This window comes from Porites lutea, chromosome 5 (genome assembly GCF_958299795.1).
Source record: "Porites lutea chromosome 5, jaPorLute2.1, whole genome shotgun sequence".
NCBI lineage: Eukaryota > Metazoa > Cnidaria > Anthozoa > Scleractinia > Poritidae > Porites > Porites lutea.
In genome coordinates this window covers 22,319,822-22,337,360 of record NC_133205.1, presented here as the reverse complement: position 1 = coordinate 22,337,360, position 17,539 = coordinate 22,319,822, and the positions used below count along the sequence as shown (strand labels likewise).

Here is a 17,539-nt window from a genome sequence, read left to right as displayed (position 1 = left end):
GGGAAGACATTAATATAGAAATACACAAGCAAAAAAGTTTAATTTGGAGCCGACATTCAAACTGTTAAACTCAACAAGTTCATTGTTTCCATATAAAGGAACTCATTTCTAAGTATTTGCGCCATTTTCCGGAACCTTTGGTTACAAAGAAAACCAGGAAAGTATTCCGGCAAAAGCTGATTTTACAAAGACACCCTTTGTGTGTGTGTGTGTGTCTGTGTGTTTTTTTTTTTGTTTTTTTTGCTGACTAAACTTGGTACACGAACTGATGGTTTTGGCATTATAGTCTGCTAAGTCCCAATACGAGACTCGTAACGAGAATATTTATGTTCATCTGTTCATCATATTAACTTTAAAGTGCATGGGACTATGAAAAAATAAAGCTAAGTCGAAGACATAAGAGAGATTTAGAATCACGTTTACCTTCCGATGCAAGTTAAGTTGACAATTTCTCAAATTGACAAATAGGCTGCTAAATACTGGTAAATTCTTACGGGGGAAACTGGCACGAAACGTGCTAATTTGTCCGTAAACGTAATCAAATGAAATCGAAACGTGTGAGGACAACTTGGTCAAACGGTTTAATTGACGTTGATTCTCAATCTCCCTATTTCTCGAAAGGGTGGAGGACTAACTGGTCCCAAGTGTTCATGTGTGGCGCTCTTTTACAAGTAGACTATTAGTACAAAAATGTTGGACTGTATGAAGAGAGTCCATGTATATGTATTACCTATGCCCAATTAAAAATCAATTAAAAATTTTCCTGAGAAAGTACAGTCCCTAACTGAAAACTAATAGGGAAACATGGCCAAAAAAGACAAAAACAAGAAACACTGATCATACAAGTAATGCTTCGTTTTTTGCTCCAGAAATATTTATTTGTGCTTTTTATCTCTTTTAGGCAACTGCGATTTTGATCATAATTCCCTGTGTAGCTGGAGGAATGAGAAAATACTGGATCACTTTGACTGGCAAATAAGAAAAGGACCTACTCCAAGCTATTATACCGGACCGACAAATGACAATTCAGGTGAAAACAAATGTCAAATTTTTAACACTGCTTCAATGCAGGTTTTAAGTGAGATGTTTTCACGGACTTTTAGCACCCGGTCCAGGCACCCGATCTTCTCCAACTTTATCTTCATCATATATTAAACAATTATTAGATGAGGTTTTTGTGATATCCGGAATAATTAAGTTCAGTTATAAGCCGAACCGAAGGCCAAGGCTGATAACGCTTACGGAGACCTTGACTATTTAGGATATCACAAAACCGAATCAAATAATTGTTTTATTTCACATTGTTTTAAAGAAAATAACGACAAACTTACCGTCGCAAGGAACCTTAATTGACACGATTGTTATTGGAAATCATGCATTGCGCACGTAGATTAGTCAGTTATCTCCAAATAACTAACAAATCTGTAGCCTAGGTTGCGCTGATTTCCAAGATTAGCTATAGGCTCTTAGCCAACAAAAAGACAAATAAGCACAATCTATAGTATTTTTTCTAATCCCCCTCCCCTTTTGTATAAATAAACGTACAAGTATCTGAATTTTCAGCAAAACCCAAGATATCACCCATGTTAAGTGGATTGGCAAGGTTTGTAGTAACGTCATGCCCCATAATACAACAACCTGTTGTACTGTAGGGCTACTGCTTTGTTTCTATGTCCGAAGAAAAGTCCTTTTATTGTTTCACTCATGATAAAATAAGCCATATAAAAAGCTGGTTTAATCGCTTAAAGACTTCCTACAGCGCTTCAAGAAGCCACTGCTTTGGTCGCCATGTCCAGTAGGAAAGACTGTTTATAGTCTAAATTGAGATCGTTATACATTTGCATGAGATATGATTCATGCTCCCATAATTTCCTTTTGTCACCTAGAGAGCATAAGATGTCGCGTACTCCTCCAACTTTAATTGCGATGGTTCAGCAAAAATTTTGACTATTACCGTTATCATTTCAAGTAATTGACCACTCCACAAAATACCAGAACATACCATAATGCTCTTTGTTTGTCACCACAAAATTTTTTTCGGTTTCTCTTGGGGCCATTTTAACTCCTAAGAGAAACTGAAGACAATGCTTATGCAAAATTTTGGGGCGACAGACAAAGAGCATTATGGTATGTTGTGGTATTTCTGGAGTGGTCAATACAGGACAAAGGGTCTTAGAGCACTGATTCATTAAACAATGTCAAGATTTTCTTTCTTTGAGCTAATTTTTTCCCCACAATTCCAAGGAAACGGTTCATATATCCACATCGAAACGTCTCTCCCTCGAAAGTACAACGAAAGAGCCTGGCTAGTAAGTCCTTGGATAAGAGGCGCCAAGCGGATGATTTTTTTCTACTCCATGTATGGGGAAACCATCGAGTCCTTATCTGTATTGGTGAGATCTAGAGTCAACGGTAGTGCGTCCAGAGTCTGGAGTCGTTATGGAAACCTTAAGACAAGCAGCTGGACAGAGGGATGCATTGCTTTTAACTATTCCGGAAACTACCAGGTTGGATTATTAACTTTCTATAGAATGTTCACGCGTGTTCTTCTAAATTCCAATATTCAACATTAAATACAAAAACATAAAGTAACTTATTACTTAAGACCTACTGATCTCCACCTCGCATAAAAAGCTACAAGTTTAGTAATGTTTATCAAAACCATATAATACAATACTGAACATACAACAACCGCCAAAGTTGTTTATTAATCAAGAGCTATTGGTCACCACCTTAAGGAATTCTCGAGGCCTCAGTATCAAGTACACACCAACGAGTTTTAAAAGTCGCGGAAATGTCTGAATTACCTGGGAAAGCGAACTAATACAAACGTGCTGGGGCTGTCTCCATTTTTGATGATAGGTCAGCAATTACAATAAATACTTTGTATCCCAATTCTGTCTAACAGGGAATCATGGTAGGAGAATGCATACTTATAATTTTTCCCAGAAAATAGGACATCGCTGGTGGACAGGCGCTTCATTTTGAAATATTAAATCTTTTATTGTTTACTAGAAGACCGATGCAGTACGTTCTGTATGTGTTAACTATTTCAGGTTATAATCGAGGGTACAGCTGGTCTTTCGTACACAGGTGACATTGCTGTCGATGACATAAGTTTCAGTAGCAACGTAACATGTGGTACTGGAATTAAACTCCTGTATCCTGAAATGTTTGGAGGTATGTTTTCATTGCTCCGCAATCTGTGGCGAAGGTCTCTCGAGATAAAACTTTAATTTACAACACTAACAATTTTGTACACGTACTGTTTCTTCGCAATTCAATGCCCTCGGCGTTTATTTAAAAACCTGCGTATTCACCCCCGCGTTTAATGGCAGTGCGGCGCTTATAAAGAGGTGCCGAATGCAATTTCAATATTAATTTCTAACAAACAAAACAGCGATTAAAATGAGAAAAAAGTGAGTGAGTGAACTGAGAAAAGGTAATCGGTTTGTCATTTATACTGGCTTACAAACAACTGCCACCACCACCACCACCACTACCAAATTTAACCCTAACCATCCCTCCATCAATATTGGGTTCCTTGCAACGCCACCACCACTTTAACCACCACATTTATTACTTTTCCTCCATCGACACCGCCACATTTCTATTGAGTTTTTGGGCTACCACCACCACCACCACATTTATATTGCTTTCCCTCCGCTGCTACTATCGCCATCACAAATCTATAAATCTCTGCAAGCCTCTACCATTAGTCAATTTTTCATGCCTCGAGTACTAAGACTCACCCGTGGTTTCCTTTAATTTTAAGCTGTTTTTCGTGCTCAACCGGACCAGTTTCTCTTTCAGACAGCCACTCCACAACAAATCTATGTATCAAACCAAATCGTATAAAAGTACGTTAAGGAATACATTTCCAACCCCGAAGAAAATAATACTGAGGAAATTACTATCTTAAAAGGATGCTCCAAATAAACTATGACATTATCGATGTAAACGTAACTAGAAAACTTTTAAAACTTGATAAACCACCTTTTATTCATGATATCAAGAAAACTAATGATCAATGAATTCCTGCCCTCTTTAATGAGGTACCTGCCAAAACGGGAGTTAAACATCCTCACCATACTACTTGAAGGCTCTTTACGTACTTCTCTTGATACCTTCATTTGGGAGGCTTTCTCACGCCGATATAACTTTTTAGCACTCTGTCAACACAGTTACGTGTACATCTTAAAGGTGCCTTAATTCGTCAATCAGCAGTTATCTCATGCTTCGTCTTTCCATAATAAGAGCAGTTAATTGCAGCCTCTTAGGAGAATATTTCTACAATTATAAAAAATGACCTCAGGTAAACGCCGGGGGTATTTAACTCAAAACAGGCTTTGTTGAGCTTGCGTTTAATTGAGGGCTTACGTTTTATCAAGAAAATAAGGTAAGAGTTGTTGGGATTATATCTATACTGGTCTGTCTATTCTTAACTTTAATAGTGCTGTCCATTTATTAGTATTTTTTTTAAATTTTATTCCAGCAAACTGTTCCTTTAACAAGAGTTTCTGTGGATGGCGGAAAGTTGCATGGGACACTCAGTTTGATTGGTCCATAAGGAAAACCGGAACCCCAACCTACAGAACTGGGCCCAGATCCGACCACACTGGTACCTAAATATGTTCCAAACACGTTTTTTAGACAATCACAGATAGAAACATTATCAACAATTTTTTTAATGAGGCTAACTATAATATGAAAAATTTTGCGAACGAGATGGGTGTCCTTGACCAAGGCGAATAACACTCTTCTTAATATCAACAAGGTCGAATCCCATAACTGTCTTAACCCTTGGACGTACATGCAAATCCATACCCCCACCGTGGTACAAGCGGAGGATGGATGGAACCCCTACTCAGGGTTTTGGATATGTTGCAGTATTTTAAAACGATTTTAACTTAAGTGGAAAGCCTTTGATCTTCTTAACAAGATGAGGTATGTTTTAGGGGTGGTGGCGCTGCTGGAGGCCTCTGACGTCACCAACAATTGTCGCCATCTTGACAGCCATCTTGAATTTTACCAAGAATTAGAAATCAGCTTAAAACCGCGAGGAAAGATAATTTTTTGTGTTCTATATGAAAAATAACACATAAATAAGCACTTGAGCAATCTCTTCTCTTCTTAGAATCTCTTCGGCATGATTTTAGTCAGAAGATTTACTTTTGTTGTTGAAAAACTTTGAATAAAACATGTGTTTTCACCCAAAATCGGTTTAACCACCTGCTACTTATGACGTCATATCTCGGAACCATAGCAACTGAGCATCACTAAACTTGTCTCAAAATGTGCGCGGGGGATGAACGAGTAGCTACTGAAAACGTTAGGTACTGATGTTTTATCCTCTAGGAAAACCATTGGGGTTCCCGGCAGTTTCAGTATGAAGGGGTGTTTATTCTGTCGGGCATTCTTCAAATAGCTGTTGTCATCTGTTGATTGGTGTGTTTGCTATTCTTGCTATGTTTGGGGGAAGTGGTCCGGATATTTTTTCCCCCATAATTCATGAAATCTTACGCCATTTTGTCCTACTACGCTACCCCGCCTCCGCTGCCCCCCTTTTCTTTCGTTATTTCTACAGCTGACGTCAATTGTAGTAATATCGGGAAAAATCCTCGAAATGTAAGAACTATTCAACGTCCCATGTTCTAATACATCTGATAAATAGAATCTCTTCGGCAATTGACCCGCGTGAAACTACTGTAGGTGTGTTCCTAGATCTCTCCAAAGCTTTTGACACTCTTGATCATGAAATCTTATTCACCAAGCTGGAGCACTATGGTATCCGTGATGTGGCTCTGCAGTGGATAAAAAGCTACTTTTCTTGCCGTCAGCAATTCGTCCAAATTAATCAAACTTGTTCCTCAATGTGGACCATTAAGCGTGGAGTTCCTCAAGGATCCATCTTAGGCCCATTATTCTTTATACTTTACATAAATGATCTTCTTAAAGCCCCCAAATTAACTGAGCTTCTACTTTTTGCTGACCACACGAGTATCTTTTTTTTCACACTCTAATCCCAACTACTTAGAGAATTTGCTTAATAATGGGTTACTAAATATTGATGTTTGGTTAAGATGCAATAAGCTCTTACTTGATATCAAAAAGACAAATTATGTTACCTTTAGTCCGAGTCACAGGAAATTCAATCACAGTTTTTTTTCTCTCTTTTGGAGGTCAACCTCTAATTTAAAGCAATGTAACTAAATTTCTTGGGGTGTACCTAGACGAACATCTTACTTGGAAATATCACATAAACTTTATTTGTAAACAAATCACTAAATCAATCGGTATTTATTCAGGAAGCGTTTCTACTTATCTTGTAAGATCAAACTCATGCTGTACTACACATTAATTTATCTTTATATTACCTATTTTAACTCCACGTGGTCGTCTATGGTCGTCTACTTACGTATCTAATTTACACAGAATTTACTATCTACAAAAACGGGCTGTGCAAGCTATTAGAAATTCAGAATATCAAGCACATACTGCTCCTCTAGTCTCCAAATTGGAAATTCTAGATATTTTCCAATTCAATACGCTCGATACTTTTAAATTTGTTTCGCCACCACAATAATCTGCTGCCTCCACTCTTCCGCAATCTGTTTATGACAAACAGTGAAGTCCATAGATATGACACAAGAACAGCCAGTAATTATCGAGTACATTTCTGTCATACGGACATCAAGAAATTCACAATACTGTACCAAGAACCTAGACTCTGCATCTTTTACAAACTTTTCAAGCTTGTCTATCTTAAAGAACAAAGCGCTAGAGTTTTTATTAAAATAGTAACTGCATTAGGTTAGCCGCACTTCTTCGCGGCCCTTATTTGTTACAACATTGTGATGTCGAGGTGGCCTCTCCTATAAGCCCGGTGGTTTCTTGAGGTCTCCTCGCCTAACAACCTGCTGTATCCTGTAAAATTTGCTGTAACAAAAAGGCTAATAGATGATGATGATGATTCTTGAAAACAGCCATTTTGTAATGCCGACTAAGCTCCATTTTTTCATTTGTAGGAGGAGGAAACTACATCTACATTGAAGCTTCGTCTCCCAGAAGGCCAAATGATAAAGCAAGGTTATTGAGTCCTCTTCTGCAAGGTCCAAAATGTCTTCACTTTTTTTACCATATGTACGGACGTCATATAGGAACCCTTCATGTATCTCTTTACCCAAATAAAGTCCAAGAAAAAGACTGGGATAGTGAATTGTTCACCTTATGGAGCGTATCAGGAGGACAAGGAAACAGATGGTTGAAGGCTGGTGTCGATATAGTTTACAATGGCGAGTTCCGGGTAGGTTGAAAAAGCTTGTAAATCACTCGCCTTCGGCTCGTAATTTACCAACTTTTCTCGTGTTCTCCCAACATCCCGCGTGGATTATCACGCCGGTAAAGCCATAGAAAGTGTGGTCTACTGCTTAAATACATGTACTGGGAAAATTACTTCTTCATGGTTTTTGGACTATTGCGTCAACACTTTATTAAGCAGTGTTTCAAAACGAAGGTATCCGTGGACGTTCTTTGCTTTTCAATGTAACCAGGCTTAACGAAAAGTTTCAAAACATCGCGTTTCTTACGTACCGCAGTAAAAACATGGATCTTCACTCTGTTGTTTTTGTTCGTTATAGCTCGATCGGTTTTGAGGTTATATGCCTTGGTTGCATCCCCTAATCATAGAGCCAGCTTGTTCTAGGGTCTCAGCAGGATTCCGGACGAGCAGTGTAAACTGATCTCAGTGAAAAAGTTTCCTTCTGTTCATTTTTAGTTGTTTTAATATAACATTGACAACTTCTGCCGATTCTTAGATTTCTCTACTTTGATAAACTGTCACTGCAGGTTGTTTTGACAGCAATTGTCGGACCGAGCTTTCGTGGCGATATTGCTGTAGATGACGTTTCGTTTACCGATGGCTTGTGTGATGGTAAGTCATAAATTTAATTAACCGAGTAATTAAACTGCCCAAGAAGTCAGTCTTAAAATTGGCGATGAAATTATTGTTCATAATTTTGCTTATTTATTATTTTTTTGCTTTTCCCAAGGGAACTGTAACTTCGATAAACACTGGTGTTCTTGGAAAGCAAGTGCCAATTTCAGCTTTAAATGGACAAGAAGGTATGGCAAGACACCAAGCGTAGATACCGGGCCAAGCAGAGATCACACGACAGGTAAACTTCTTCTTTTCTAAAATGGTCATGTTTCATTACATTCTATGATAATGAAGAGATAACTTTGTCAAAAAAAAACTAAAGATCAACAAAAAACGCAGTGGTTAAATTGCAGTGGAGGATATCTTCAATATTCAACCAAGCTAATAAAGTTGTGACATTGGTTATCATTGTTAAGACTTCTAAAATAATTTATGATAATTTCGGTGACTTCACCCGTTCTAGAGTGTTAGAGGCATAAATCCTTAAATGACCACCAGAACTGAAATATTGAAGCATCGAATCATGATACAGTAGCTGAAGAGTACGTTTTTAAGGCTCAAGTATTACAACTCTAAAAAGTGTAGTACAAGTCCTTTGCTTCTGTTACTTAGGCAATGGTCGGTATATTTACATAGAGACTTCCGCTCCCCGAAAAGCAGGAGACACCGCTCGGTTAGTTAGCCCACTAATGAGGGGCCCGCAATGTATGACATTCTACTACCACATGTATGGTGATACCATGAGCTGTGTTGTTATATACATAAAACGCCAAGACTCAAACAAGTTGAAACCGCTTTGGCTAAAGTCGGAAAACCGTGGAGACCTGTGGATACGAGGGCAAATAAGTATCAACGAGTCTTCAGTTTATCAAGTGAGTCACATTTGCATATTTATTTGTTTGTTTTGTTTATTTCTTCTTTTCAATTTCATTTGCTTTTGTGAAAGCCACTTGCTGTATGATATACTTATGCATCCAATTAACAAAATAGCGGAACTAAAATTAACAATAAAAATCGCACATTTCGGTATTACCAGACAGACACAAAGCTGGCCTAACGTATTTGCATCTGTAACTCCTAGTGGTAGGATTTTTACGTTTCCAAAATACCAGTGGAAGACATTTGTACCCGTCTTTCTAGGAACTTTTATTTCTTCTTTGAAAGGAGGCTTAGTACAGTTAAAGTCTTTACACAGGCCTCTTTTTCACCAGTTTGGCCATTAGTTGAAACAGCTTCTGTCATACTTTCTCGAGGCTTTCACTCGCTCAAGCTGACTAAGCTCGCAAACATTTTCACGTCTGCGCGCCATGTAAGGCGAGAGAAAGAAATCACCTTTCCCTTGACGTCATACATGTGGTTGCGTTCTGATAGATAATTTGCAAGGGCCTAGCGGGCTTAGTATTCAGAACAGGGAGAAGTAGTACAGGGGCGCAACGACTTGATTTTTGAAGTAGAATTTCTTTTTTTTAAGTACAATGCATTTAGGCTAGTGACGTCATAGCCTCATGAATAACACGTCATGCGGTGGTGCATGGTAGTGCAGGAAAAGCAATTGAATTGTGGTGGTTGTGGTGGTGAAGGAAAACCAAAAAATATGATGGTGGAGGTGAGGAGGAAAAATAATGGAATGTGATGGTCGTGGTGGTGGAGAGAAAACAAAAAAAACCTTGTGGTGGTAAAAGGTAAAACATTACAAAAGTGGTGGTGGTTGTGGTGTGGGAGGGAAAACAATAGAAATATGGTGGTGGTGGAGGGAAAAACCGGATCCAGAGCGATAGACAATGAAATTGGCCGAAAATTGCTTAGTTTGCGTTATGGCTCAGTGAATTTAAGTCACAGGTGAGTTTGCGCTTATTCCTTCGACTTCTCGAATCAACCGATCAATTATTTTCTTAGTTTTTACTCAACAAATAAAAAAGCAAGACATTCATCGATCTGGAATCTCAGATAAATCCCCTGAAAATAATACATGACCTTATCTTAAAGTGAATCCATTGCATGTTATTCATGAGATGAAGACAAAAGGCTATGACGTCATTGACGTTAATCTGTTCCCCTTCAACGTAATGAGATTCCACTTTAAAAATGAGGTTATTTCGGTGCGCTCATTTTACTAATGGGAGACGTCTGCATACTTATTATCTCTCAAGTCACAAATAACAATGAATATTTTCAAATTTTGGATTCACCTTTAAAATCAACCCCCTGACAACATTGCTAAACTTTGGTTAAACATATGAGGTAAAATGACCTTAGAAAGTAAATCAGTTTAGGTAAATAAAATAAATCTTTTATGTACACAACTTAATATTAATAAGAAATCAGTTAACTTTAAAACCCTTCCGCTTTCCTATCGAAGGCCGAAAATAATTTTTCACTACAACTAAAAAACCACCCACTCAAATTGATAAGTACCAAAAAACAAAATAAAATTCTACTCCATCTTCAAAAATGAAACAAAATACTCTGACTTCATCAATCATATCCAGAATCCTAAACATAAACGTGTCGCCTCCAAATTTAGAATAGGAAATCATAACTTAAAAATCGAAACTGGAAAATTTACAATTCCTAAAACTCCTAAAGATCTTAGAATTTGTGATCGCTGCAGTCTGAAAAACATGAAATGCACGTGGTATTTCACTTTGACCTATGTGATGATTTGTGGAAGACTGCACAAAAAAGCAGACTTTATGATGTCACTTATTTAAATATGTATGTTGGAAAGAAGAGATTTCTTTCCCGTTATGCTGTTTATTTGTGTCAGTATTTTGTTTTTTCTTTTCTAAGATAATTGTTGATGGTGTTAGAGGTACCAGTTATCTTGGAGACGCGGCACTCGACGACTTTTCATTCCAAAAAGGAACTTGTAACCAAACAGGTATTTACAGAACAGTAAAAAAATAACAATTATAATTGCCTCTTAATGTGTATTTGTCTGACAAGTTTTTATTTTCCCATTCGAGGCTTTGGATTCCGCTTTAGCTGGGCATTTCAAAAATTAAAGTAGTTTTGTGAAAGGTTTGAAAGAGTTAATAGGTCGTTGGTGTGTGATATAGACGATCATTCCAATTTTACAAAATTTTGTGGTGTATTGTTGTGCTCTTCTGATTTTTTTTCTCCTTTTTTTGGTAAATATTTTTATCCTAGGAAATAACTTCAACCTATTCCAGTAGCAAAATAAACGAAAAAGGTGATGGTCACAAATAGTATTCGCTGACACGGCATTTGCCGTTGAGATTTCACGTATACCCATCCTTAGTTATTTTACATTTCTTGACAACTTCGAGTTTGCTTTGTATCAATGACTTATACTTCTGTGAAGCTACTTTTCTGCTCAATTGTAGGTGATACCACCTACCACGTTTCCTCATACGAAGGCAAAGTCTACCGAATCTCCTCACAACCCTATGGACACAGTCTTTACTCCGAAGAATTCCGATTCACTCTCAAACATCCCCTGGGAAATCCGAATGAGGTAGCGCATGTTATCTACTCTCGAGAGTCCAGAGGACACAGTTTCATTGAATCAAAACTGGATCTATCGAACCAGGGAAAGTTTCCTATCGCTGTGGTTACTCTAAGTGATGAACAAAACGAACGACATAAAACCAAGGTTTATTCGATAAAAAGGCATCGTTATGGAACTATGCTTAGCCTGGATGACCATAAAAATGTGGATTGTTGCAGTAAAGATGTCATTTTTTCTTTTAGCGCATATAATGTTTCCAGAACAGGTAAGAGAAAAAAGAAAGAAAAAAAGCATTTAGTTTGGGCTTGTTGTTCCTTCCTGTGGGTGACAGAGCCTGAGGAAACAGCCAATATTTCGCGATGCCACCACTTGTTTCCCCCCGAAATGACGTCTGAGGAACGAGAGCAGAAGTTCTGTACTGATGACGTGTCACTATCCAGATTTGGGTTGTGCTTCTGATTGGGTGAAGTAAACTTTCCGCTATTACCAAAGAATCACGCGTAGCATCAGTATGTAATTTCGGCGCTCGTTACTCAGACGTCATTTCGGCGGAAACCAATGGTGACGTCGCGAAATGTCGGTCGTTTTGTCAGGCTATGTGTAGCAGCAAATTTGGTTTACTTTTATGCATGTCATGAAAAAAGTAGTAGTTCTGGGAGTTTATAGGTACAGGTGCAGACCACTTTTTATAGAAGGTTTTATCTGAAAGTTGCTTAAGGGACTTTAATTTACTGTGCACCTTTGATTTGTTTACTTTTGCAGGAAACCTATCAACGTCTAACTGCTCACCTGGTTGGTACAAATCAGGCCATGCCTGTTTTCTGTTTTACTTCGGGTATTCCACTACGTGGATCTCAGCACGGTCATTTTGTCACAAACAGGATGCCGATCTCGCAGTTGTCAGTGATGCCAGGATGTTAAAACAACTAGTCAATCAGAGAAAAGAAATGACTTTAGATGATCGCGAATTATTCCTTGGGCTGAGTGGTCGGTTAAACTGGGTCTGGTCGGATGGGACAAATATCTCAGAGACAAACAGATTTTGGGGTCCAGGAGAACCTAGTGGTGATGGCAAATGCGGTTCGTTTTTAAATGCTATCAGTTGGGATTCTGCTTGGAAGGGGTTTGGCTGGCGCTGGAATGATCAACATTGCACCCGCGTCCGTCAGGGGTTTATCTGTGAAGAGACATTAGGTAGGACAACAAATCGTAAAAGACCGAAACATTTTTGTACTCGACGTACGCACATTGCAAAGAAATAGCAACTGTGACACCACGGAAGTTGGACTTAATTGCATAATAATGAGATACCTTGTATATTGTACAATAAATACTATAACTTGCTCAAACTTCATAGAAAACTAACCTGTTAATACTCCCATCCAACCTTATCGGGTACGACCTTCTGAAAAATGACGATTCTTGGATAGACAGGGATTTGGTGATTTTAGTCTACTTTAGGGTATCAAAATTCAGCACAAATGGTCTGGTATAGGTTAAGGGTTCCAGGATTTCAGCAGTTACCCCCCTCCTACAATTCTGGGAGGGAGGCTAGTATCAAGATTAGGGTTTAGGCGCTTTGGGAACGCACCATACAAATTCATTGTCAGGTTTACCATTGATTACACACTATATGAATTTTTCGATTGATTTTATAGCTGTGCCTCATCCCTCAGCCTTGTTTACCTTAAGTGGTGTCAATGGCACTATGGATATCAGTCCACATAGAGGAACCTCGGCTATATCTCACGACATCATGTTTGCAGCGGGTCCTTATGGAAACAAAAACGGTTCATTCTTCTTTAAAGGTAACAACAACAGTTACGTAGAACTGAAGAATACCGGTAATTTGGACACCAGATTCTCCATCGGAGTTTTTGCTTGGGTTTATCTCAACAACACGTCTGGCCTAATATTCAAGTACGAAAAGAACAACTATTATGGCTGCTCAATGAAGGTGCTGGCGTCAAACTTGGGTGTTAGTGTGCGATATATGAACCGGAAAGGTACCAAAAGTTATGTGCTTTATGAAAAGAACATTCTAAGAGCAAACGTTTGGAATTTTGTTGGAACTTCATACGATTATCACACACGACTGGCGACTGTTTTTGTCAACAACAGTACAGTGATAAAGAGAGTTATTTCAACAAAGATGGATTTAGCTACTCAGTATGATGTAAGAATTGGAGCGACAAGAAGACAAACCGCCTATTTTCGCGGAAGAATTTCGTGCCTACAAATTTATGATCAGGCATTATCGAGAGACCAAATTATGAAGATCAAGACAAACTGTAATGAAACTAGTAAGTATCAGATGTGGCCAGCTTCTTTTTCAGCTTGTGCAAAGTATTATAAGAAGATGAGAAGGATACGTCAATTAGTTTTAGAACTTTTGTCATAACCTTTCAAAGCCAGTTGAACGAGAGATTGAAGAACACGAGGTCTTGAGCCAGTGTTTTAGACTGAAGCATAATTTATATACACGTAAGAAAGGTAAATCATTTCTTAAACGTAGAAATCGAATAATCTACTCTGACCTGAGCTTTGCCAACTGCCGACGTGGAATCACTAAACCAGCTGTAATGGATAATCACAAGTTGCACTTGACTCTAATTGCATGGCCAAGATGCTAATTTTTCACGTCTGATACGTCAGTCGTGAGAACATCCAATCGCAACCTGACGTTTCAAGGTTCAACTGCCATTGTGGGTCCTTAGAAATATTTCCGGCCTGAGCAAATTCTTTTCGACAAAAACTATTCTCACGAATTCAGAATTAACTCTTGACACGAAGCTACATGTATAGCTATGGCTACATGTATATCAGGCTAAAATCATTCTTAAAACATTACTTAAAACACAAAAACCCAGTGACAGTTTTCCTTTTTGAACTGTTTCCTTGCCATGGAATTTAGGGTGGTGATGCAAACAACAAACTGTCCTGTTTTTACCCCGCTAGTCCTTTTGAAAAACGCCTGAATTTCGATGTATCATGAATTATTTTCATAGCTGTAGACATCTAATAAGGAAATAGATTGACTGTCTTTAAAAAAAATGTAAGATAAAGCTGCCCATAAAGTGAGAATGATACTCATTCAAAGTAATTTGCTCCAAACAGAACTAACATCATGCAGTTCCAGCTTCTTCCCTTTTCGTGGCGGTTGCTACTCCATAAACACAAACTTTCCTCGAACCTGGCAAGACGCTCTGGGATATTGCAACAAAGTAGTTCAAGGAGGAACACTGGCCAAGATATCTAGGGAAGGGCTGAGGTTTGCATTCTCAAGCTTGCTTGACATGAGAAGACCTAAGCCAAACAACTTATTCTTTGGACTCCAAACCAAGGACGACTGGGTATGGATAGATAACACACCATTCAATAAATCCCTTTGGAAGCTGGGATATCCTACTGGTGGCCATGGAATCCAAAGCTGTGCTGTTATGTCAGCTGGCTCATCAAATAAGATAATAAAAAGCGTTGATTGTCGATCAGCAAAATATTTCTTGTGTCAGAAACAGTACGGTAGGTGATTAAAATACTTTAAGTCAGTTGTAGTCTATTTTGTCAGTTAAGAATGACATCATGGAAACCTCGAAACTTTGTACAAAAAATTCTTTGTTTTCACCCTGCAGAGTCGTCAGCAAAAATGTTAATTCGTAACGGGCTAAGTGGTTCGTTTCATCAGGAGCACCACATCTGATATGGAATTCCGTTTAAAGAAATTCCTCCTTTCAAAATAAACGCTAAAATCTGCCATTGGCATCCCTTTTCTTCAAATTCTTCTTTGCTCATGAATAGCCGACTCTCGAAAACCTCTTAAGAGAGCAATTTTAACAACTGCCCCTACGCGCGCTTTATGCCGTGCCCCTGTACCTTTCGCAACATCCCTCCTAAGTCAAGTCTATTTCTCTTTTAGTAAGTTCATTGTCACACGAGAGTATCGTGCTAAGTTCAAGCGTGTCGTTGCCGCATCACACTTCTTTAGCCATTGATGGATCATATTCAACTTGCTTCCGTTCAAATAAGGTAAGGAATATCAAAGAAAAAAAAAAGGAACACGGGTTAGCTGTATTGCTTATTTCTAAACCAATTTTTTTAACACTTTACCTACCATTGCGGAAAAATTTGGAACTTTGTACAACTGTACAGCATCAGAGATACATTTCATCAAGCTCCTCTTGAAGTTATTACAATGGCTTTTTCTTATACCATCTTATACCATAATGGCCTCCATCTCCCTTTACAATGTTGGGATATACAGGAACAGTCAAGTTAATTTAACGACTCAAACTGAGAATTACTTATTAATAAATATGGCCTAATAACAAGGTGATTAAGGCTTGAAGGGGGAATGAAAATCGTCAGCTTCGTGACTAGTAACCAGTTTCTCCTGGAACTAAACATTTGAGTGTGTTTTCTCTAGGAGACTAACCCTTGGTGGCGAGTAACCTTCGAAAGGCCGCTGTACGTCGAATCTATCGAAATCATCGACAACGTCGACTGCTGCCCCCGGGACCATGGGATGATCTCAATCACCGTGTCTGCTAATGAAGGCGATTTTGACACGACCTGTGTTGTTTCCACTGAGTATGGTAAAGCGCTTAAGTACAAATTACAATGTTCTCCACCAGCGCTTGGCACTTACGTAAGATTTACGTTGATTGGAGAGAACGTCACACTAGTTCTCTGCCATGTGGTGGTAAGAACTCTTGGTAAGTCAAAAAAACAAGTGGCTTCCTCCACGAGGAACAAGCGTTTCCCTCTCAGAAACTTTTCTTATTCAACACTTTCTAGTAACGTTTCTGAAGCGTGATGTAACAAATACAACAAAAGAGGCAGCCACTGATTCCACTACCTTTACGCCATTATTCTGTTGTAAAATTTGTGCTGGATCGAAAGAAAGTCGTTACATGCATAATGTTATAAATGAGGAGGGGGAGGAGGAGGCGGGAAAACAATAAAAATGAGTGGAAGGAAAATCAAAATATGCTGATGGAGTGACATGTAGTGGTTGTAGTGGTGGTGGTGGAGGGAAAAACAATAGAAGTGTGTTGGTGGAGGCATGGTAGATCTTTTGACCTGTTAAGTAAAGATTAACATCAACATCTCTAATATTTTTTGTTCTCGAAATATCGTAGCTGTTTGAAGAGCTCTTTCAACTTTGTTGAGACAAGACTTGGTCTTTACATTTCACAACATAGCTTAACCAATGTTGAGAGAATGTCGAGGCAAAAGTGTTACCACTTCTATCTGCAGAACATGCTGATGATGCGAAGGGAGTATTGCGCGAAGGGTGGTATAATGTTAACTACAACTCCAAAAAAGCACCGACGATGCGAGATAATCCCGCCTTTAAGCCCCCAGCTCAAAGCCGTATCACTTTGAGTGACTTTGATGCACCAATAAATGTTGCAGATAAGTACATTCAGCGACTGACAAGTTACTTGCAGGTACACAATTCATTTTTTTTAAATATATATATATATATTTTTTTTTTTTTTTCTAAAACTTTCATGATATTTAGCTCCTCTCCAAGCAGGTCTAAGCGCCATGACCAATAGTTCTTGAGTCGTTAAAACTAATTTGTCGGTATTTACCAAAGAATCGGACAAAGCATCACTCTTTTTATATCACCCTAACAATTCCACAAGTCCCACTATCCTCTCGTGATAATTTAAGAAAGCTGTTGATGGACTGATCCTCTCTTGCTGAAGATAAATCAATAAATCCAATAGCACTTAAATGCAAGTCAGTCAGTCAGTCAAGCATATTTTCCCCACCACTACTCGTTTGTTGACATTTCCATTGTTTTTGCATGAGTATTCAATTTTCAACTTTAAAGTACTGGGAATCAACGATTGTGAAATTTCATACCTGAGGGACAATTTTACTAACGAGGATTCCTGGTAAAATTTTGGGTCTGACGTTAACAGGTTTAAGAGCTATTTTATTATTTTCCTTCCAGAGGATAGCTGCTTAATGGCAGTTTCATTCCATTTCTCCTCCTCCTGAGGAATTTCTTAACAGGGCGCCACCCCTTACAATAACGTGAGCAGGATATTCTAGATCTTGCCTGACAGTGAATGATCCATATGAGGAGCACGGTTTATATATCCTAGGATAGTTGT

At 38.5% G+C, this 17,539-nt stretch overlaps 1 protein-coding gene across 1 annotated transcript in view; it reads left to right on the top strand.

The window, feature by feature from the left end:
• The first annotated feature begins 2,195 nt into the window (after positions 1-2,195).
• The window catches only part of LOC140938086 (uncharacterized), a 69,701-nt gene continuing 54,357 nt past the window's right edge, over positions 2,196-17,539 (top strand). The window contains exons 1-15 of the mRNA XM_073387623.1: positions 2,196-2,507; positions 3,057-3,180; positions 4,496-4,621; positions 7,029-7,306; positions 7,849-7,933; positions 8,052-8,177; positions 8,552-8,811; positions 10,730-10,820; positions 11,287-11,676; positions 12,174-12,605; positions 12,986-13,714; positions 14,529-14,933; positions 15,328-15,437; positions 15,835-16,123; positions 16,668-16,861. Of these exons, the coding sequence (XP_073243724.1) occupies positions 2,196-2,507; positions 3,057-3,180; positions 4,496-4,621; positions 7,029-7,306; positions 7,849-7,933; positions 8,052-8,177; positions 8,552-8,811; positions 10,730-10,820; positions 11,287-11,676; positions 12,174-12,605; positions 12,986-13,714; positions 14,529-14,933; positions 15,328-15,437; positions 15,835-16,123; positions 16,668-16,861 (3,951 nt within the window). The remainder of the gene's footprint in view (positions 2,508-3,056; positions 3,181-4,495; positions 4,622-7,028; positions 7,307-7,848; positions 7,934-8,051; positions 8,178-8,551; positions 8,812-10,729; positions 10,821-11,286; positions 11,677-12,173; positions 12,606-12,985; positions 13,715-14,528; positions 14,934-15,327; positions 15,438-15,834; positions 16,124-16,667; positions 16,862-17,539) is intronic.